At 39.9% G+C, this 23602-nt stretch overlaps 1 protein-coding gene, 2 non-coding genes and 1 pseudogene across 3 annotated transcripts in view; 1 reads left to right on the top strand and 3 right to left on the bottom strand.

Annotated features, from left to right (window-relative positions):
• The first annotated feature begins 311 nt into the window (after nt 1–311).
• Nucleotides 312–23602, top strand: part of AKAP12 (A-kinase anchoring protein 12) — a 77984-nt gene continuing 54693 nt past the window's right edge. The window contains exon 1 of the mRNA XM_039851291.1: nt 312–657. Within this exon, the coding sequence (XP_039707225.1) occupies nt 487–657 (171 nt within the window). The 5' untranslated portion in view covers nt 312–486. The remainder of the gene's footprint in view (nt 658–23602) is intronic.
• On the bottom strand, nt 13007–13125 carry LOC120593488 (5S ribosomal RNA). The gene has a single exon (XR_005650383.1). It is a non-coding gene; the product is annotated as a 5S ribosomal RNA (ribosomal RNA).
• On the bottom strand, nt 14875–14993 carry LOC120593499 (5S ribosomal RNA). The gene has a single exon (XR_005650384.1). It is a non-coding gene; the product is annotated as a 5S ribosomal RNA (ribosomal RNA).
• On the bottom strand, nt 18038–18156 carry LOC120593507 (uncharacterized; annotated as a pseudogene).

The following is a 23602-nucleotide window of genomic DNA, read 5'->3' as shown; positions in this document are numbered from 1 at the left end:
ACCACAGCTAATCCAATTTCCCCGGGGCGCTTTCTGCCCTCCCCTGTTTCTTGCTCTCCCCTCACCTTCGGCAACCCCTGGTCGTCCCCCTGCTGTGGTCCCCTTTTCTGAACGGGAGGCGCCCGGGGGGGCTGCTCGCTGGGACCTTGGCTCGCGACTCTCGCTGCGCCTTGGGTCCTGGCAGCCTGGGGGGAGATGCTGCTGCAAGGCGTGTCTCGGCTGTGCTCATGTGATGAAGCGAGGGAAAAACAAGGGGGAGGAGGCGGCGGCCAAGAGGTGGTTTTTTTCTTTCTTTTAAGGAGTTTGCCGCGAGCGCGTCTCGTTCATTCGCGGTCTGGGCGCGTCGGGAGGAGGAGCGGGAGAGGAAGAAGCTCTCGGGACCTCGCGGGCGCACGGCTTCTCGCTCTGCCCCGCGTCCCTGCGAATTGGAGAAGGCGTAACCGGTCGGCGGGGCGCGGGAGAAGCGCGGAGAAGCCCGGAGAAGCCATGGGCGCCGGGAGCTCCACCGAGCAGCGGAGCCCGGAGCAGCCGGAGGCGGGGAGCACGACGCCGGCCGAGCCCCAGCCCGGCGACGGCGGCGGCGGCAGCCCCGCGACAGAGGCGGCGCCTGGAGCTCCGGGGGACCCGGCCATCGCCGCCGCGGACCCCGCCACCAAGGTACGCGCGCGCCGGGCCACCTGCCCGGGGGAGGCGGGGGCGGGGGTTCCCTCTGATTTCCGCCTGCGAGAACTTCCCGGCCTGAGCAGCCCTTCTGCAAACTCAGGAGCACGAACCCCTCTTTCCAGGGTTATTGATTGACTTATTTATTTTGCGCCGGGGTGGAGACCAGAGCAGCAGCGAGCGCGGCGGGGGGCTCGCATCTTTGTCGTGGGTCTCCAGGGGAGGCGACTGCGCCATCCGCAGTCATAAAATCCTCCCCGTGCGCGCCGCTAACGAGCCTTTCTCCACACTCTTCCGGTGGGAGCGACCCAGCCCGAGACGCACGGGCTGCAAGGGGGAGGCCGTGGAGAACTGACCCCCGGGCCCAGCGTCTTGAGCCTCCGGCCCCGCTTTCTCCCGGATGAGGACATTCAGCTCCTGGGCCGCGACCCGTGTTGTAACCTGGCGAACGGGGCCGCCCACGGGCACCCCGCCGCGTAGAGTCCTTGTTCCTCGCTGTGCCTGGAGCCACCTGGGTTTGGTACCCAGTCCTGCGGCAGCGGCTGGAACAGACACCGCCTTCCTGATGCAGTGGAAGCCTGGAGTGTAGCTCGCTCCGAGCCAAAGAAAACGTGGGCAGACGCTGCATTTCTAAAAGGAATGACAGGTTTCGCAAACAAGGCAGCGTCTTCCTTTTCGCTCAGTGGACTTGGATAAACAAATACTGGAGTAATTAGAAGTTCTTGAAGAATGCGGTCAGGCATAAGCGAGCATTCCCTGTACGCTTGTCTATGGAGGCAGTGCAGAACCTCCTAGGAAATTTGCATTTTATAGTCAGGTCTTCAAGGGGGAAATATTTACCGGGGCCTCTGCAGCCGCCAAGTTTGTGACTTGTTCCCATCATTGTATTTTAGATCTATTTTCCAGCACATGTGTTCATTAGCAAGGCTTCACCCACCCTGGGTTGTGATATATTATAGGAAGATATGGATAAGCATACTTAAGGCTTAAAAATAAAGAAAACAACCATGTGTCGAATTTGACGATACAGATTAAGTGAAGACTTTTAAGAGTTATCTCAGGAGATATAGCTTTTTAATGTATTTATAGGTAAACATGTTTAATGCTTTTATAGGGGAAAAAACAGCCATAAATCTAGGTAAATTTCACAGAACTATGAGCTCATTGCCCTGACCTCTTTAGCTGTCCTAGTCTAGTTTGGGCTGAGACTGTTCTTAATAACTAGATTACCTCTTGTCTTTAATTTACAACTACTTGTAAAACCTATGGTCTTTAGAGCCGTAGATGCTAACAAGTAGTAACTGCCTAGTATATCTAGATTTTCTAAGAAGTGCCTAGGAATGTACTATCCTTTTGAGGTCTGAGTCACATTTTAATACTTACTGTACATCACTTTTTGATGCCAACTACTGTCAAAATGGCTGCATAACCAGTATTTAGAGTCCAGTGATGAGAGTGAATTTAAGATGTAATTGCTAAAAGCTTGAGATCAGTTTCACCTTTTCCTCGGCCTCAGGTCTTCTTATTAAGAGTTCACACTGAAATATGGTACTTATTCCCTTCCCACTAAACTCGAATTCATTCATTTAAAGATATTCTTTGCATCCTTATTCTCTTCTCTTTATATTCTTCTTCCATACCTTTCTTCTTCTTCCTCTTTCATAGTCACCTACATCTTGATACAGCCAAACCACCTCCTATAAAAAATTACTTAAATGACATCCAGAATATCACTGAACTTTTTGGCATTCTGCCCAGTTGTCAATTTGGAGGCAATCAATACATGTACATGTATCCTTGGGAAATGTGTAGTTTTTCATTTCAATTAGCAAAATTTATTACTCAGGTTTTGAAGACCCAAGTCTTTTCAAAAGGACTCCCTAATTAAGAATGACTCAGCACATAGCTCCTGCCTTTCCTCTTCCCCTTGTTAAGCTCCAGTTCCTGACCTCTGAGCAATCCCATCTGCCATTCTAGGCTCCCGCAGAGGGACCCTTCTTCCCAGCAGTCTCCGCATTTGTGGGTTTAGTGACTTGACTAATAAGTGTTTTCTTGGCTATACTGAATGTTCTGCGAGGGCAGTGACCATATCTGTATTGCTTATAACACATGTTCCCCAAGTGTGGCATGCTGCCTGGCACGTAGTAGGTTCGCAGAAAAAGATGGTACTGGCTCACAGATTTTGATTGGAGGCTTTCAAGTTGTGGAATACCTTGGCCCATCTAATTTCTCTACAGTTTAACCTTTGACCTTTATAACATCCTTATCAGATAGTGACTAAGTTAAGTTAGTCTGTTTGGTTATTAATAGATCAAGTGAATATTTTGGCAAAAAACTCAGATTTGGTTTCTGTTTCTTTAGAGAAAGTGGGACGTTAGCCATGCAATTTTAAATTGCCATTAAAATAGACAAATATATTAGCCACAAATATGCAAGTGGCTCAGATGAGACCACTTCAGTACATTGAATTAGTTATGAATTACATCTTGAGCTTTCTTGATTGGGTCTGTGGACATTTAGGGAGGTTCAGACTAATCCATCATTCCCTGACCCCCGGTATAGTGCTGTTCATTAACTAAAAACTGTTGACAGATTTTTTTCCCATCTAAATGATATTCGTATCATGCATACTGCCTATTTAGCAATCCAGTTTACTTTCCTTCCCTCACCCCTAATTTTAGTTACCATGTTGCTGAGTAAGTATTCATACATCAAAAGACGTTTACACTAAATTGAGTTATTCCTATCAGGTCAAGATTAATTACTCAAACCTAACATTTAGATGCACTGAGGCAGAAGTCTTGGTTTCATCTGTGGTGTTTTCAATAAAATAGAAGGATTCTTATCTAATGATCAATCTTTTACAATCTTAACATGTAAATTCTGAGAGACAATGGCTTGATCAATTATTTTCTAGGTTTATATTTGAGACTTGGGCCATTTTGGCCACTGCAGGGGCAAGAATATTAGCCTACCTAAACACTGGTGGTAAATAAAGCCTTATATTAATCCTTAGTTGGCTGTTTTAAAAATTTGTCATCCAAAGAGTATTTTCAGTCTAGTGGCAGTATAGGGTGGGGTGACCAGTGACAAATTTACCTCCATGTCTCTGGCACATCTTGATTTCTGGAGCTAAGTTCTAGGCCTAGATATGGACGATCATATCCTTTAATTAGCTTTTCTGTATTTTTGCTCGATCAGTGACTTTAGACCTGGAATGGAACAGTGGTCAGTTGTAACTGTGTGAGGCCAGTATCCCTGGCAGGTGAGGAAATGAGGACCCCTGTCATTCCTTCAAGCTGTGGTTCCATTTGGTTACAAGAGCTGAATCACCAAAACATAAAGATGTACTCAAACAGAAGAATCCATTGTCTAGTAGCATGAACGCTGTCTTTGCCTTTCGTACATTAAAACAGACAATTAGGTTGACCAGATGCATTTCATAAATCCTCTCCCAGCCTAAGGTAGTATGCTTTCTCTCACTTGGCCTCTATTTACAGAATGGGAATAGAGACTGAAGATGGCCATAATGTGATTATGTCACTAGTTTTACACTAAAAGGGCCAGGATTTAAAATGATTAGGCAAGAATTATGTTAATAGAGGGCTGTTTTTATGTGTGTGCCTGTTTATAATCCTATGGATTTTCTTCAGATTACAAAAAGGTGCTACTTTCTGATTGGAATGCAGTCCAAAAGTTGGAGATGTGTGTGTGAGGCTGGCCATTTAGGATGGCCATAGCTTGTGGGGACTGCAGGCCTTCCCTCAAATCTGTTATAGCCTTTCAGGCTGGTAGATGTATGACGTCAGTGGAGATTTCAACTTGAAATATGTCTTTCTAAGAGGCATGGGCCTCAAGTGTGCATCCTTTTGAATTCATTTTGGATCGACTAAGCTCTGGGCCTCGATAGCCTTACACTGATAGTATAAGGATTATTCTAGCTTGGTATCTTACCTGATAAAAAAATGGAAATAAAATGTTTTTAAAAGGTACTATGAACTTTTTTTTTTCCTTCATCAGCTTTAACACATATTCAATGTTCTAGAACACCAGTGCAAGGAAAAATCAAGCGAAGTGGTGCTTATCCTTGGCCTCTATAATTCTATATGCTGTAGTAATTCATAAAGTGAGAAATTAGAATTCATAGCACTCAGCATTCTCCCCACGAAAAAATACAGCCAGTACTTTAAGCTCATGAGAAAAAAAAAACTAAATGTCCTTAAATTCAATTCTTAGTTCTTTTATAACTTAAAAAAATTACAATTTAGAATAAGTTTAATTTTAAAATAATACAGTGGAAAAATATGGAAAAAAGAAAGCTGGGTTTGGAAGGGACAAGCGCTATGTGTAAGCTTATTTTCAACACTTGAAAAACCCATATTTGTAATTGACTTGTCTATTTAGATTTTGGACCGTTTTCATACAAATTAGCACCATAGTAGAGAATGTAAGGATAGGATTTTTTACCTACGATCATTCTCTTGTTTTCTACTCAGCACATCTAATAAAAAGCTAGGGGCAAAGATATTGATAATCTAATAATTTCAATCATACGTGCCTTTGTGTTTCTTAATGAATAATTGAGTGAACTTATTTGAAGCTGACTGTAGATCTGACATCATTTTTGAATCATAAAAGTTTTATAAGATGATCAAAAGCATTTGTTTACTCTTATTAAAATGATTTTTGTTTAAAGTCATGCATAACAGATTCATTTGATGTTTATTTTTCTAAAACTGTCAATGATTGAGAACCTCAATTTGTAGAATATGGTAAAAGTGAAAATCACCTATTCTTTCCCACCACAGAATTACTTAAAATAGTTTGAAGCATTGATGACTTCTTGCAGATTCTTTCTAAAACTTTATGCACGTGCAATGCGGGATATAAATAAGAATAGCCCCATTTTTAACAAATAAGATCATATTCCGCTACTTTAGGTTTCGGATATCTTTTTATCATATCTACATCCATTCTAATTAATGGCTACATAAATTTCTCCTTTATGGGTTGAAGTACCATAATTTAACCAATCCCCTGTGTTTATATTTATATATTTTTAGTCTTTTGCTATATTAAATTGACACAGGGAATATCCTAGTTCAGATACTTTTATTTTGCAAATGTATATTTAGAATACATTTCTGAAGTGGAATTGCTGGATCAAAGGGTTTATATCTATTTAAATTTTTTTTTTTCCCATTTAAAATTTTGATAGCCCTCGCTAAATCTCTTTCTAAGGTGGTTCTTCCACCTCGTATTCTTGTTCTGTGTAGGTCAACACTTGCCTTCCAATGCTTTTGCCTCAGTGGTTAGCAGATACTCTTAATATTTGCCAACTGGCACCTCACTTGGCACCTGAATTTCCTTGACTTTTTTAAATTAAGAAGTTGAGTGCCTTGTCACATATATTGGCCACCCAGTCATGAACTGGATCGGCTTTCAGAGCAAACGGTTTATTTCATTGTTAACCAATTTTTTAAATACTTTTCCCCCCAGAAATTACTCAAAAGAGGGGGGAAAAAAGCAAGTTTAAGAGTAAAAGACAGCTGAGGGACGGCTTTTTACTACTCCCTTTCCTTCCCAGATTAGTAAATTGTCTTTAATTCTATTTGCTTGGACAGTGACCTACTTCTTTGGCTATCAATTTAAATTTTTTTCCTCTGGGAACAATCTAAAACCATCTTGTTGCCAGAAATTTCTTCATACTTCTGATCCATGAAATGTTGGAGTCAGGGATCGGGGGCAGCCGAAATCCACTTCCCCGGGGCTTCCTTCTCATCTTTTTAACAAATGACAGCCTGGCTCGTTAACTGGAATAAATGTGTTTTCCCAGAAAAACGTAGGTGTTCAAAGCCCTAGCAACTACAGGATCTTTCCCAGACACTGTTAGGCTTCTCTTAACACAAGTAGTCATTCAAGTTCAAAGGTTTTTGTCTTCCCTACAGTTTCTCCATGACCGGGGGAAAGTAGTTTCGTTCTGTCTTACCTGAACCAGTTTTAATAAATGTCAGTTTTATGTTTGATTAGCAAATGAGATAAGCCACAATTTAAGAAGGGGAGATCACTACAACACATGGCCGATCTTCTGTTCTTATATGCACATATTGCAAATTGCAGGAGTATTGAGAGATCGCATTTTCCATGGTTCCCAAACCTGGTTGTGCAGTTGAATCACCTGGGGAGCTTTTGAAAGACCTTATCCTAGATGCATTGAATCCGAGTGCCAGCAGGTCTGAGATTCTGTAGCCTTCACATGCTCTTCGGGTATTCTGATGTGCCTCATGTGACCGCCATTGCCTTAAGGGTGTAGGAGGTGATGGAAGGCCAGGGAGAGATGGTTCAGGCTTATATAACAGCAGCACAGACTGAGGTTGGAGCTTGTGTGGGTGGGAAGGAGGGTTTTGGATGAAGCTGGAAGAGTTAAGTATTTCCCTTCTCACATCTTGAGGAGAAAATAAAGGAAAATATTTCTCCTACATAATTTCATTCCTTTATTCTACTGTATTGAAAACAAGTGTGCTGCTAATAGAGGCTTTCCTAAAAAGAATGTGTTATTCAGGGTAAATCAGGTTGAATCAAATGCTGTTCTCGTTTCTGAGCAAGAAAGAGCTGCTGCTTTTCAGTAGTCACCATTTTTGTTTTTACCTGCTGACCTCTTAAACCTCATTGATCAAATTTAAACTTCCTTTGTGCTGGGTAAGTAGACAGTAGCTGAGGGCTTGGTTTATGACTTTTGGCTGGTCCGAAAATCTGTGAAGAAACCTTAAAACCTAACCAAAGTTTTTGAAGATCAGAATAGGGTTTTGGCTTTCCTCAACGCTTGTTCACTATTCAATCTTGACTCCATAAACATTTCTTTACTAGCTCCTGTACCCCAGGAACTGTGCTAGGACTGCGAAGATGAGTTCCTAGCCCTAAAAAATTGAAGTTCTGCCTTTCATATAGTTAGCTTGTTAATCCACTAGAAATTGATGATTTTATGTCGAGAGGGAGAGCTCTAAATTCATTTCTTCATAACCGGTTACCTATTGTTTCAATACCATTGATTAAATAGTCCCTCCTGTTAAAACTTGAGTTTCCATATATGCATAAATTGTATGATTTTTTTTCTGTTTACATTTATTTGTACACTAAGCATTAAGGGAGTGGCTTAAAAAATCTAGTCAATTATAATAGCAAGTCCATGGCTTAAAATATTTTTATATTCTACATCTGAGGTGTCATCCTGGTCTCTCATGGCTGTGGTAAGCTTATACATACATAAATCTAAAAACGTGGGAAGCAGGTGTTATCTTCTAACCTTAATTTGTTTTCTTGGTATGTAATGAAATGCATTAAAAATAGTCAATAAAGTGTTTCCTAACCACTTACCATATGAAAGGCACTAGTGGATGCTTTGGCAGATAAAGAAATAAGAACACATAGCATTATCCTTGCGAACCTCGTAATTTAGGTGAGGTGGTAGGGTCCCTCTGGAGGAAATATTCAGTAACAAAGATTGAAAGAAATAGGAGGGATAATAGAAGAATTGCCATTGGTTGGTACGCGTCTACTCAGTGAATTGCCCAGATAATCGCTGTAGAAAGAAAAGATCATTTGGAAAGTGTTACAGGCAGATAAAAGGCCATTAGTCAGGAGGCCAGAAAGTACATGGCATATTAAGAGCTGAATGTTTGTAAGGGGATAATAGAAAGAGGATGATAAATAGAGTTGCAGCCAGTTGTCGGGAATGCTGCAGAGGCAACGGAGAGCCAGCGAAGGCTCCTGATAAAGAGCTATGCAGAGATGCAGAGATGCCCCGTGAGTGGCTGATGGACTCCTGGGAGACCATCTGGCACACAGAGAAGACACTTTCAGGAGAGTGGCCTGGGGGAGATTGTGTCAATGAACATGTCCACAATATGGTGGATGTAGGGATCAGATATTAGCAGGGGCCGTGGGGTTGGGTGCAGGGGGCATGGGAGCATCAGAAATAACTTGAGGTTTCAAGACTTGGAATAGGGAGTCCTCAGTTTTTCCAGTAGTCAGATAAGAATGCCCCCCTCATGATGTCGGCTTCGGTGGTCTATTGCTGTGTAACCAACCATGCCAAACGACGATTAACCCGGACAGTATCTTTAGAAGGAAGAACATCACTTGATGATGACAACTTGGGACTTCGTTTGCAGCAGACTGTAGGCGATGACAGGGCATCCATGAGATCACTATCTTTTCTCTAACAGTCTGTGTCAGAGCAGAGACCATGGGCACCGGGGACAATCCAGGCTTTTGGGGTGGCGGTCGTGGGATCACAGTGGAAAGTCAAGTATCACAGAATAAGAGATAAGACCAAAGGAGCCAATGGTAGCAGCTGTGGAGAAGATAGAACCGAAAGTGAATATTAATTGATGCCACTGGATTGAGTGGCTGTTGAGTCACCGCTCCATCAGGCAACAGGGACCATTTTACCCCAGCACATCTGGGTCCACCTGAAAAACGAAAGAGCCTGATGGTCGACTTGCATTCCTTCCATTTGTAGGCAAAGGAACTAGGTAGCTCGGGGACTGTTTATCTTTACTCTCAAAGAAGACATTTCTTCTTCGTAATTCTTTCCATTTCCAGTGTCTGCCTTTTGGTTTGTTGTTCAGAGGACGATTTATGGTTTGCTATTATTCTTCATGTCAGAGCACGTGATTTCTACGTGAATAGGGCCATTACAGGCTCTGGGTTTTGTCTGCTGCCACTGTGAGTTTCCTATCGTCGCTCCCTGATATTGACCATCCTCCTTGAAGACATGCTTCGTTGTGTCCTTGATAGTTTTCCATACTCTATAAAATACATATTGCCGTGATGCATTAAACAAGATTGCTGATGGATTTGATGGTGTTTGTTTAACCTTGTTTTACATTTGCATTCTGGGCGATAATTTTTCACAAAGTTAACACACTCTTGGAGAATGCTTCTCAAGAAACTTTTGTTTGAAATTATCCTTCACTTGGGTATGTATGTAAAACAGTCTCACTCCACACAAGTAGTATATTGAATGCTATGCAAAGTTCAACCTCAGTGTGGGCTATCTACTTGAAATTTACAGTTGATATAGAATGCAGTATAAATTCGGGGGCGGGTGGTGTGTGGATAGGATTATTGCTAAGAATTAGCCAGTCTCTCTATGATGAATTTTTCTTAATTATTTCAGAAATGACACATTTAACCAATACTTAGACATGAGTTCCTGACTCATATAATATGGATGTAAATATTTAAATGGAATTGTTCGTCCTTATTCTCTGTTTTATATGATTTACATTATTGAAAAACAGTGAAAAATGTCACCGCTGAAGCTTACTGAAACCAGTCCTGATTATTAAGATATTTTCTCCAATCCTGATGAAAGCTAGTGTATAAAATGTAAATAATTGACAGTAGGTAATGGGGTCCAAAACCCAGTTGACTGGTTTTAATATCTGATTTTTTTTCTTCGAAAAGCCTTCAGGAGTTTAAATTGAAACTGAATTTGGTGACAGTTTTAGATCTGTCTTTCTTTTGTTTACAATATAGAAAATTTGTTTTACTTTGATTAAAATGAAGATTGGTTCTTTTGACACTCATTAAGGACATATTAAGGTCTCTTGAATGCTCAAAAGGTTTTTGTCCTATAATGGAGATTCTGTGGTGACCAGAGGACCTACAGTATTATCTAGAATTGCAACAGTGACGAGAGATTTCAAGTCACTTCTGGAACTGTGCCTGATAAACAATCCTGCATGACAGGGAGGAATGCAAAGAATGCTTAAGTATTCGGGGAAGTAGGTCATGGTTTAAAGTACATTTGTCAGAGAAAGTTTCTCAAGCAGTTGCTGTGATCCTGATCCCTGCTTATTCCTTACCCAGGATGCTTTAAGTCTTAAGCACATTAGGTAACTGAATGAACTTCTCAGCCTCTAGGAGAGCTGGACTAAAAGTAACAGATTCACCACACGTGATCCTGCACTCCCCACACCAGAAATAAAAGTTAGGGCTGTAGATTTAGTGGCTAGTAAATCTGTAGATGCGATTGATAAGTGTTCTCTCTTCATTGCATGATCTCGGAATAAAAATTATTTAGAGAGTAAACAGATGGGTGATATGTAAGTATATTTAGAAAGAACAGGAAGATTAGTTCCTTTTAAAATGAAGTTCAGGGAACCCACTGAGTCCCCTGTAACCACGTGTGACTTTAGTGCCCGCAGTCTCTGTGGACTTAACGAGCTTGTGGAAACCGTATTTTGCCATGAGTTGTAGCTAAGAGCTCGAAAAGAGACACAAACATAACAGGCCCCGAAGGCAAGAGAGAGCACATACTTGTGTACCACGAAAGGTGGTGTAGAGGATGCTACAAGCAGAATGTGTTCCGCCCTGCCCCCCAAATTCATGTTGAACTCTAATCCCTGATGTGATGGTGTTAGGAGCTGGGGCCTTTAGGAGGTGCTGAGGTCGTGAGGGTGGAGCCTCATGGGATTAGTGCCTTGTAAGAAAAGACACAAAAGAGCTTTTCTTGTAATCAAGGAGCCCTTCTGCAAACCGGGAAGAAAGCTCTCACCAGGAGCTAAATCTGCCTGGACCTGCATCTTGGACTGCCAGCTTTCGTGACTGTGAGAAAGAAGTATGGTCTGAGTCACCCAGTGTATGATAGTTTGTCATAGTAGCCTGAGCTAAGACAGAGGAAGTAGAATCGATGCTGAATTTTTGAAGAATGAGATGCTCGAGAAGAGGCAAGAAAATAATACAATACAATCCACTACACTACAATAAATACAATACAATACAAAACAATAAATACAGTACAATAAAAAGTGAGCCGAGGGAGCCTCATTATATTGGGAGAGATACTGAGGGAAAAATAGTCTAGGAAAAGTTGGGTTAAGGATTCTTTTTTTAACGGCAAGACTTTTCAGAACCTTTAAAATGTTAATATTGTTAATTATGCCTCTCCCAAAGGGGATATATAGTATGCATTTTACCCAAATACTATTAAGAAATGCCAGGCTAGAGAGGAGAGCGCAATTAGAGTAGCGATGGAGAAGTTTGGAAAGGTCGGTGGCTTTGCTGTGGAGAGTTTTGATTTTTAGGGTGCGACTTCTGCATGTATTGTAATCACCAGTACGAAGCCAGTTGTTAATTGGATTCCACATCTACATCTGTTGGGATGTAGGTGGAGACTTCAAACTTCAATTTATATTTCTGATCCGAGACTGAGAAAATAATTCTGAGATATTAAGGGTATTTGCTCTCTTTTTTGGCAGGGAGCAAAGATTATTACTGGATTTTTATTTCATTCATATAAAAATGATTGTGTTTTTTATATACCTAATTTTTAAATTAATCACATGTAGAAAGATTCTTACTCTCTGGTTAAAATGGAAAAAATAAGAACTATGTCTTAGCTTTTAAATGTATGTGATTTGGGAAATGCCTCACAGTATCCTCAGATGAAACATTTCATATTTCGATATCCTTGTTAAATTACGTCTAGACCTGATTGGTACATTTGGAGGGAGGTGAGAGGAAGAAGTAGAGTATTGAGGCAACAATAAAGATCATTAAAATTTTAGGGATAGAGTACACTTTGGATTGATTTCATTGTTCAAATAATTCAGATAATTACATCAGATTTAGTTTTCATTTTCAGTCTGCAATAAGTCTAATAACTGTTTATAGACTCAATTTCCATGGCACTTAATTAAGTACTTTTAGGGCTAAACATCCCAGTGCAAGCCGCATTATGCCTTCAGACTCTCCCGTAACCATATTTTCTGGGGCCAAAGACAATTAGACTACTGTGGAGTGAAATGCTGTAAATTATTGTGTTCCTTAAACCCTTTCCAACTCCTGCAGTGAATACTGGAGGTATTGTAACCGTATGTGAACTTGAACTAAGATCAGGGGAAGGTCGAAACAGAGCCTTCTTGAATGGAGTTGCAAATTCTTCCTCTGGCAAATAAGAGTAAAGGGAAATGTCACCCATTTGTTGCTTTTTATGGTCATGAAGGAAAAATCCCCAAAGCTTATGATTCCTTTGCTATGAGCTGACCAGCTGGCTTCTTTCGGCCTCAGATAAGAAGTTGGGAAAGACACTGATGTATTTTTTTCCTTGAGCCTGATCAAAGCAAATCAGAGCAAATAACTGTATTCTGGGACTGTAAAACTAAGCTAGATTTTTAAGAAAGTTGCTCCTTTGTAAAACCTAACAATCAATGTAGGGCTATTCTTTTAAGATTGCTTGAGGCCATTTAAGCGAAAGCAACTCAATCTAGGCATAAAGTACTGATTCCTCCTTCATAATAAATATTTACGAAAACTTAATTAATTAATTAATTTTTTAAGCCTACGGCACCCGGTATTCCCAGGTGGTCTCCCATCCAAGTACTAACCAGGCCCGACCCTGCTTAGCTTCCGAGATCAGACGAGATCGGGCACGTTCAGGGTGGTATGGCTGTAGGCTAAAACTTTATTTTTAAAATGAACATATATGTATTTTATATATATATATCTAAAGTTTAATATATATATAAAGTTTAATATATCCCCTTATTGGCCCTTTCTTCAATGTAACTTCTTATGTTTATTCTCACAAAACATTAAGTTGACATGAGTGAGAGATGGGATGGATGTGTCAGTTTTGTGTGCTGTGCCTATGTTTAAGGGCTCCTAACACAGTTGTTTCACTCTGTTAATTATAAGGTTGAAACCCGTGGAGAATGAACTAATTGCGTAAACCTTAATCGTCAGGTGCGTATACAAATGTACAAAATAGAGTTCCTTCCCTCAGTGACTTTCAACTCACCAAAAATGTGTTGGATTCAGGAACCTGTTGGGTACCAGGTGGTTTCTGGCAGCTTGTTCTTGCTTTTTCCCTTTTCTAAACAGCTGTTCACTTCCGTGAGGTAAGCGGTGTCATCCCCATTTTAAAAAGGAGACAACAAAGTGAACATTTAACCCAGAAGCGCAGCTTTTGTTTCGCCAGCTCTCGAGTTCGATGCTAGAGGTCTTCCTTGATATGCTCAGCTCCCAGGTACGAGAGCACTGCCATGTGAACAGACTGTGGCTATGATGAGATGTCTTTAGTGTTAACACCTGGGGTATTAGCTCCTAAGATCCCAATGCACTCTGCCTTTCTAGGTATTTCAGGATGTATTACTATCTCTGCTGTCAAGTAAACGGCAAATGATTCGTCTTTATTGGCCAGCCAGTTGTTTCAGATCGTGCCCTCACTCTTCCCACGCCATCCAGGCCTGGAGATAGCTGATGCTAGGCTGTAAGAGCTCTTTGGGTTTGGAGGCAGGTCCTAGACCTAAATAAAAGTCAGCACCACTCATTTTTCTCCTTTGTTTGAGTGTAACTGAATGCCAGGCCCAGGCAGTGACCATCAACTCCCTCCGGTGTCCTCACCATCTTGCAAATGGTGCCGATATCTAGGCCATCAGGAAGTGCTACTGATTCTGGTTCTGCTTCTTCACATCTTTTCCTCGTTCCCAAATTTTAATGATCTTATGCAATATACCACAACATTGGTCTCCTAATGCCACTTTTCTCTGCATAGGATTGCTTTATAGAGATAGACAATTAGGAAGCGGAAGTACCTGACACTTTGGTACTTCCGCTTTCTAATTGTCTACCTCTATAAAGCAATCCTGTGCAGGGTTGGGGAACAAGACAAAAACCATTGGTGTGTTAGATGTTTTCTTTTGATCTTCTATATATTTTTCCTACATTCAGTCAGTGAACATGGTAGTAAAGGGAAGCTCTTACTTTTAAATACTTTCCTTCGTGGTATAGTAGCATGGCCTCGGAGAAGTGTCTGCGTAACTGAAGTCATTTTTCCACCACCTTGGACATCTTTAGTTGTAGACTATGGCACCTTGATCATATTTTTGTAAAAGCATAATTGTATTTTGGGCTATATGTTTATTCCATTATTGAATTGTTTTTATTGTGAGAATTCTGTCTGAAGCAGAAATATGGTCAAAGATTTGATCTATTAGCATTTTCATTTTCAACAAGCAGTTATCTGGTATGAATTAACTAAAGTTTAGAAAATCTTCTGTTTGCCTTCTCTTCCCTCCAAAAAGAAAAAACTCTCTAAAGCTGTTTATAATTTTTTTTTTTGATTTTTAGGCAAGGCAACCCTTTGTTGACTTCACCGATTGCAAGGACCTTGTCAGCTTACAATCCCTAATTTTTTATTTTTTATGCCTATAGCACCTGGTCTTCCTAGGTGGTCTCCCATCCAAGTACTAACCAGGCCTGACCCTGCTTAGCTTCCGAGATCAGACGGGATCGGATTTGTTCAGGGTAGCATGGCCATAGGCTACAGCTGTTGTTCATAATTTTTATCAGCAGGCTTTAGTACAGGGCTGTTTCACAGGTGAGTACTGTTTGATAGGACGTTCTCGGCTCCTCCCACAGTTCTTTTCTTAAAGCTAGAGACAGACATTCCATAACTTCACATCTAAGGTTTTCACAAGTTTTCTGGATCTTCATTTCTTTATACTTCAGAGTTGAAGCCCATTTCCTTAGCCTGTATATAAAAGATAGTTTATTAGCTGAAGTTTTCAGCCTTTAGATTTCTATCTTACGTGCAACTTTTCCAGAGTCCTTTCTTCTCTCAAATTTAATTAATTAATTTGTTTGTTTGTTTGTTTGTTTGTTTGACTCACATGGTGATTCTCTGAAAGTCTAGGTAACTTCAGAGCAGGAGAATTACCACTTCCTTCCCTAACTAGTAGCTTTGGGCTTTCTCTAACTCAGACTTCTTTTAGCTATACCCGTGCAAAACTGGCCCATGAGGCATCATTTAACAAATATTAAATTCCTTCTGTTGGTATTTCTTCATTTTACTCACAAACTCTCCCAAGATATCTTGTCCACTGTTGAATCCTGAAATTTTCCATCTCTCTTCTATTTCATTGTCTTCTGCCCTTTCAAGCTGTCTGCCCACCTCAAATCTATATCTTCTGTTCTCTGTCCCCGGCTTGGGGCAGGCAGAGAGGAGACAGTTCTCTGAGAAAAGCTAGCGGTATACAGAAGAGATTAAATGAAGGAGAGGAAGAGAACAAATGGAGACCGTCAGCTTGGAGGATGGCCCAACGGTCTTAAGTGCCAAGTTGAAAGCCGGAGCAGGGTGTGGCCCTGAACAGAGGCAGGAATGAACCACGGACACTTGAGGACAGGAGACAAAAGCCTATTAGCGCTAAAATGTTGTACGTTTAAAGCAGTTTACTAGTTTTGCTTGCTAACATTTTAAAAGAATAAGATGTATATTTAATTTAAAATCCTAGGTGGTTCTTTTGTCAGTAAATTCTACATGAAGATAGTATAATACAGAAATGCATGTAAAGATACATTTTTATGTAATATAAACATGTATGTGATATTTCTGGTTAAAAAGTGAATTTAGCTACAGAAATCTCATTCAAGTGATGTAGACTGAACTGAAATCTATAGGACGATAGAATTTGTCTAAAAGTTTCTGTTTTAGGGACAAAGTTAAATTTATACATGTAAGTTAAGCAGTCTTTTTTTTTTGCAAGTTTTACTGATATAATATGCAGTTAATCAAAAACATTCTTAACTGAAAAATGTTATTGAACAACTGGAGGCAGGTGATATTTGCTAACTGGTCTGACCTAGGTTCTTGTGGCTGCTTAAAGCTTTTCTATTATAGAAATCCCGTTGGGCCCCTTCTAAAAAATTTTTAAAAATCAAAGTCTAGGAAGGAAACTCCTATTGCTATCTGAGCTTTAAATAGTCACAGTAGGGATTTCATGACCCATTAAATCCATTAGCTAAACTAACTTCAATCCAGTAGACTTAAAATATAACAGAAGAAAATGAACTTGAATATTTAATACATTAACCTTCTGGGAGAAGGGTCACTCAGTTCAAGATTTAAGAATAATAATGCTTGTTAAAAATCTAACGTACATAGGTATTTAAAAGCCATTCTTTCTCATTACCTATCCATCCCCCATCAGTGTCCCTCATCAGAAGGAACATTATCATCACCATCATCATCATCATCATCATCATCATCATCATCATTCTTCCTGGCCCAGAATGGATTGCTCAACAGAAAAAAAAAATGGGCGATCCCTCGGAGTCAGCTTGGGTTCATTTTCTTTATTATTCTTTTCGTTCTTGTTCTTTCTCCCTTTCTTGGTCTCTTTTGTTGTTCTGGTTCTTAGACTGATGGTGATTCTGGATTTCACCAAAGAGATTTGACAAAATTGAGTAGATCAGCAACTCTCTTGAAATATGGTCTGGCTGAACATGCAGTTGAATAAACATAATTGATCATCCTAGTAAGAGTTGCCTGCTGTAAAACTCTCCTTGGCCTGACCGAGTTAATATTTTATCAGCTTGACTAAGAGATGAAAGCAGACATCTCAAATTGACATATGATAGAAAGCTTAGAATAGAAGGTGAAGGCTAGAGTATGTCTTTCCCAAACTTAGGTATGGTGATAATGTTTTGGAATAAAGAGGGCACTAGTACAGACAGACTTGAGGCACACAGCACATGACAAGAGGAGGTCCCTGAGTCTGTGGACAGGGATGGAGGGGTGTGTCTCATATGATAGAACAAAGACATCCTGACGAAATGCAGCAGTTCCTGCACTTAAAAAAAAAAATCAAATTATAAAGCAACTTGGCAATGCATTGAGCCTTATAAGTTTTCACATCTTTTGTTCTAGTGATCCTAGTTCTGGAAATTCAACATACAAATAATACAAGGGAAAGAAAACTATATTCCATAAAATGTTTATTGTAAGTATTTACCACTGTCTTGAGATGTTGAAAGATCCGTTAGTAAAACATATGTGGTATATACACCTGATCATTGTCCTTAGAGCACACATGCAAAGAATTTGTGATAACTTGGGGAAACGTTTATGGTTTTAAAATGGGGGAAATATGTGGACCTGCACTCCACAACAGCAGTTACATTAAAAAATGTATGGACGTGGCTAAAAGTTGAAAGGAGTACTTGAAAATGAAGAGGTGTTAAAATGACAGTGTTTTAGATCATTCTAACTTTTAAAAACTTCTTTTCATATTTCCCTTTTTTAAGATTGAAAAACCAGCAGATTGGTCAACATGGGAGGGAATTAAGGATATTTAAAGAGGATGTAGCTTGTAAACAGGAGGGAAGTTAAATGCTGGGAGTTTTAATTTATTTTTATTCATTGTCATGTAAATGAGAGAGGGTGGCTAATACAGGGCATTTTAAGTATACTCTTAGGCTGCATGAATAGAAATGCCGTACTGTGGTTTGCCCTGGCCAGCATTCATTTGGAGTGTTGTACTTGGTCCTCAGAGTCACATTTAAAAAAAAAATTATTTATTATTATTTATGCCTACAGCACCTGGTCTTCCTAGGTGGTCTCCCATCCAAGTACTAACCAGGCCCGACCCTGTTTAGCTTCTGAGATCAGACAGGATCGGGCTTGTTCAGGGTAGCATGGCTGTAGACCATGGACTGTGGCTCCACTGGGGCGCGAACCCAGGACCTTCTGCGTGTAAAGCAGACGTGCTAATCGCTACACTATGGAACCACGTCCCAGAGTCACATTTTAACATGAGATATTGCCACATTAAAGTCAGAAGTGTAGATTTTGGTCCTTAAAAGACTCATGAACATTATCAAGTCCTCGAGAGGCGGTTGTCAGCGGAGTCCACAAAATGCCAAACCCTGGCAGACAGAGACTGGGGTTTAGAGTAGAGGTAGTTTAAAAAAGGTGGCCCTTCAGAGTGCCAGCCCTGTTTCCTGCAACAAGTTTTGCAAAGTGAGTTACAGGTTTATAGAACGAAGGACAAGACGTTGTGTCTAGCCATTGTACCATGTTTGATCTCTGTCGTTAGGGCCTATTACATTTCTAGAATGCAACCATAAAAAAGACACTGTAGCTGTTCTCGCCGCAAGTTGAGAAGGTATCATTGTTAATTAGTGAGGTTTTTTGTAGGCAAAAATCACAGGGATCATGGCAGGAACTCGGTGTGAAAGGTTCCGTGGCAAGTGTAGGATGGGATTTCTTTTTAGTGGCCGCTGAGGTGGTTCACAATCAAGGTCTCCAGGCTGCTAGCATTTCATTGCCAGTAGGGAGACGTCTGTTCTTCAGGCTCGCGGACACTTTCTCTTGGGCATTGCTGATGCGAGGGCTGAGCGGTCATCCTTTAACCTTCCTCAGCTGCCCTGATTCCCACACACGCTCATTGGGCATCACCTTCCTGTCTGACGGATGCCCCCTCTCCCCCTTTATCTTTTCCTTTCCTGCTAAGCTACATCGAGGAACCTTCTTATGGGACCAAGCAAATCACTGTTATCAATGATTTGAAACAATGGGACATATTCTCAAGTATGTGTATTTGAAACAAAAATAAAACTGGCAGCTGTATATATCTAAATTTAGTGAGAATCTGTCAGTATTGACCTTTTTGCTTACAAGGGGGAAGGTATGACATCTAACCAAGTACCTGTAGTATATGGAAACTTCCAATTCTGTGCAGCCTTAGGAACAGACGTGTGTTTATAACTCGAAGGATATTTGATTAACTTTCAAACCCTTGTTTTAATATTATGGAAAGAAAATAAAAATTAGGGGCACATCAAAGTCTGGTATAATATGAATTTTGTGCTAATGCTTGAAGGATGCTGTACTTAAGAGTCCTTGATACTGGGCGTGGGACATATTTTGTGTCTAATGCTTAAAACTTATGGTCAAGATGAGAGATGCTCAATTTGAGGTGAAACCTTTTTCATAAAAGTTTTCTGTAGACATTTGAATATAGACACTGCAAATGGCTCTCCTTAGATTGAGCTGTCTTTTTTGAAGACAGGTATAGCCTTATGAGTAACTGCCCATTTAGGGATGTAGGATAACTCCAAAATGTCACCCAATTTTTAAGATTTCCCCCCTCAAGTTTTAGATGTCCTTCCTAAAATTTATTTAGTGCAGAATTTCTCTCAATAGCACTTGTATGTATGTATGTATGTATGTGTGTATGTGTGTATGTAGGTAGGTATGTGCATATGTATGTATATATATGTATGTGTGTGTATGTATGTATGTATGTATGCATGTATTGGTGCTGTGACTTGGCTTCTCAATAGCACTTTAGACTTGTCATGCTGGTCAGTCTTCCCCTCCAAAGTTAGTGGAAAAGGAGCTTATTTCTATCATAAAAACTTTCTAAGATATCCAGAGAGGTTTTTGTAAATTAAAGCATGTTATTTTACTTTCTTAGGAATCAACACCACTTAAATCTGCTTGTCATGACATTTTGCTGTTGCTCAAGAAGCATAATATGGAGATCTGGAGCAGATAACCTTGACTCCAGGAAGATATCTATGGGTAACTTTCCCTCTGAGCTAGTCCTGGTCGCAATTGCCGGAAGAATGTTAATTGTTCCGGGCTTTTAAAATAACAGCTTTATAAAGATATAATTCACAACTCCTATAAGTCACCATTTAATGATTCAATGATTTTTAGTACATTCACAGAGTTGTGTAATCATCATGACAATCAATTTAAGCAACCCTGTACCCGTTAGCAATCACTACCCATTTCCCCCTCCCTTCAGGCTCTGGTAACCACTAATCTTTCTATCTCTAAAGATTTGCCTATTCGGGACATTTCATCGAAATGAAATCATACAGTGTGTGGACTTTACATCTAGCTTCTTTCACTTAGTGTAATGTCTGCAGGGTTCATCCATGTTATAGCATATATCAGTACTTTCTTTTTATTGCCAAACGATATGGATATACCCCGCATTTTATTTATCCATGCATCAGTTGATGCATGTTTGGATTGTTTGCACTTTTTGGCCGTTATGAGTAATGCTGCTATGAACACTGGTGTACAGGGTTTTGAGGGGCATATGTTTTAATTTCTCGGAGTAGAATTGCTGGGTTATGTGTTAACTCAACATTTAACCTTTCGAGGAACTAGCAGACTATTTTCCGAAGCAGCCTCACCAGTTTACTTTCTCACCAGCAGTGTCAGAGGGTTCCACATCCTTCCCACCACTTGTCATCTGCCTTTTTGATGATAGTGGGTGTGAAGTGGTCTCTGTTGTGGTTTTGATGTGCATTTCTCTGAGAGCTGATGATGTTGATCCCATTCGTTTTTTAGTGAACTAAATTTCTGTTGTTCTTATACACTCAAGTAAAGCTAAAAATTAAAGATGCCTTCTGAAACGATGTATGTATGACAGGCACCACGATGAGTCCAAGTGAACATTATGCATTGTGCACTGTTGGCTATTAAAGCATGTGATTTTCTGCAAAAATGGTTCTCACAGTTCTGACTTAAAGATAAGTACTGTTTCTAGATGGAGGAGTTGCCCAAATAATGTTTTCTTGGTGGGGAGGGGTGATAGTGGTGAGAATTTCTATTGGTTAAATGTTTCTCATCAAGTACGCAGAAAGTTTCTTTTGTAAGTTTCTTTTGTAAGATTCACCAGTCATCAGCATTTTGCCAGGTTTGCTTTCCTTCTTTTATTTGTAACCTTTTGTTTTATTGAAACTTTAAGACATCAAAATAATTGGCTTCTAAAGGATTTAGCACTGTCTCCTAAGAATAAATTTCTACATTCTTCAGCTTATCCACAGTACCATTATCAATTAATATTAATTTAATGGTACTGTCTGATAGAGTCTATATTCGAACTTCCCCTGTTATCTCTTAAATACATTTTATACCTGCATTTACAAAAAAAAAAAAAAAATTGGATCCAGGATGTAATCAAGGTTCCCAAACTGCACTCAGTTATGTTTCTTTTTAAAGTCTCTCAAACGAGAACACTTCTCCTGCCTTCTCGTTTCTCGTGGGATTTATTTTTATGAACAGCCCAGGCCAATTTCTGGTGTAGTAGAGTCGTCAGATTGGTTTTTCTATGATTGCATTCAGGCTGCCCATTCTTAGCCAGAATATACCCACCCGAGATTGACTACTTAACTATGACATCACACTAGGAGCCACGCTGCCCCGTTGTAGGTGATGTGAGGCTTGGTGATTTGATTAAGGGTTCTCCCCAGATCTCTTCATCAGAAAGACATGCTTTTCGCCGTGGGGTAATGTGATAGTTGGATGCCCATTATTCTGTTGCCAGTGTTTTAGCATCCATCGGTGGTCCTCGCCTGAATCACATTCAGGGTTGCAAAATGGTTCTCATCCATCATTCTTTCTACATTTCTACATCTGACATTCTTCTGTATGGAAGAGCTTTTCTATTTTACCCACTTTTCCCGCCCCCTGCCCCTTAAAGTAAGAAATTTTTTTTCCTCCAGTAATAAGGTTATGAGCATATATATCTAATTTTTATTTCAGACTTACCTCATGGAAAGAAACCTCTAGCAGGCCAATTCAAGGACTCCTCTTGGTAGAGACATTTAATAGAACAAGAGAATGGCTAGATAATGATCGTTAGGCTGGTTAAAAGGATGGAATCAAGGTGGTTCCCCTCAGATCCTGAAGATCAACTGGATGCCAGTGGTGATGGTGGAGGAGGTGGGAGGGGTCGGGTTGCAGGGAGGTAGTTCACTAGAATAATTCATCTTAATTTCATTAAAGTGTATCAGAAATATTTTGTCATAAATGTTCATTTTTCCCCTGAAGGAAGTTGTGAGTTATTCACTAAAATAAAAACAAATTCTGTCCCAAGCCAGGTAGGGGTCTTTAAGCATTATAAATATAGATATTAGAAATTGTAGAAAGATTAAAAAGCAGAGCTAAAAAATAGAAGTCTCAAATTAATACAACCATTACTCTTTTGTGTATTGTTAGAAAAAAGGAATGTTTGTGACTTGGTGCCATTTCAGAATTTCGTAGATGGTTTCTAACTTCAAAAGAAAAAAAAAAAAATGCCTACCAAACTCAGGTTCATGGAACTGTCGGTAGGAAAATAGAGGTAAGAATTCTAAACCAGTTTTCACAAACCTGTTTGATCCATATGTGGTAAAGCTGAGAGGCCAATTGTATTACTTACCTGCCATTTTGAGCCCTCTGTAACTCTGTTAAGAATTCATGTGTGTTTTACTTCTAGCAAAGGGAAAAAACAGTTGACTAGATTTTTGAAAATGCATTTACCCTCCAAGAAGGTGATAAAACAGCTTGACTGAGACCTTCCCCGAGAAACCCATTATAAGATCACGTTTCTAAAATTCACATTTCGTTGTAGAAGACATTCGAATGAATCATTAGTTGTTTTTGTATCGAAATATTTTACATTGACTTAGTTATTTGAATGTTAAAAATAAATCTTATACTATGACACTATCGCGGGAAGGAGTAAGATTTTATAGAATTATTTTCCTGCCATCTGTCTCATGAGAACCACCTGCATTTCATTTTCTACTTGCCAAGTTGTACGTTTGTTATCACTGTGAGACTGCAGAAAGGCTGTTTTTACTCTCATTTTTGTTGAGAGACTTTATGCAGATTAAACCAATAGAATGCCACACTGACTTGGAAAACTGTTCTAATTATCTAGACATCTAGACTGGTTTTGTTTAATTCATCTTTGCAGAAAGAAAATAACTAGTCAATAAAAATTAGATTGAACATAATTATTAATCGACGATGCCACTGACCGTTTGTCTTGGTCTAACAATTGTTGGTTAACAAATTGGTTAGACTGCAATTTTGTGTGTAAACGTAATTATAGTTGCACCTAAAGAGACCTTGAAATACAATGATCGGTGTAGCCCAATAAATCTTGTATTTTTTTTTATCCTTCCATGTTCCTGCACATTTTTGAAAATCTTGAACAAAATTTAAATGTAGCACAGCTAAAACTGTAAAAGTTGATGTGTGTAGCCAGTGTTCTGGTGATTGGAGTCATTGTCGCAAATGCTGGGTAGTAGAGCCAGGAAGGAGTTGAAAATGGAGAGTGTTTGTTTCTTGTTAAAAGTGATT

The sequence above is a fragment of the Pteropus medius genome, unplaced genomic scaffold (genome assembly GCF_902729225.1).
Source record: "Pteropus medius unplaced genomic scaffold, Ma_sr-lr_union100, whole genome shotgun sequence".
NCBI lineage: Eukaryota > Metazoa > Chordata > Mammalia > Chiroptera > Pteropodidae > Pteropus > Pteropus medius.
This window is presented reverse-complemented; position numbering and strand designations above follow the sequence as displayed.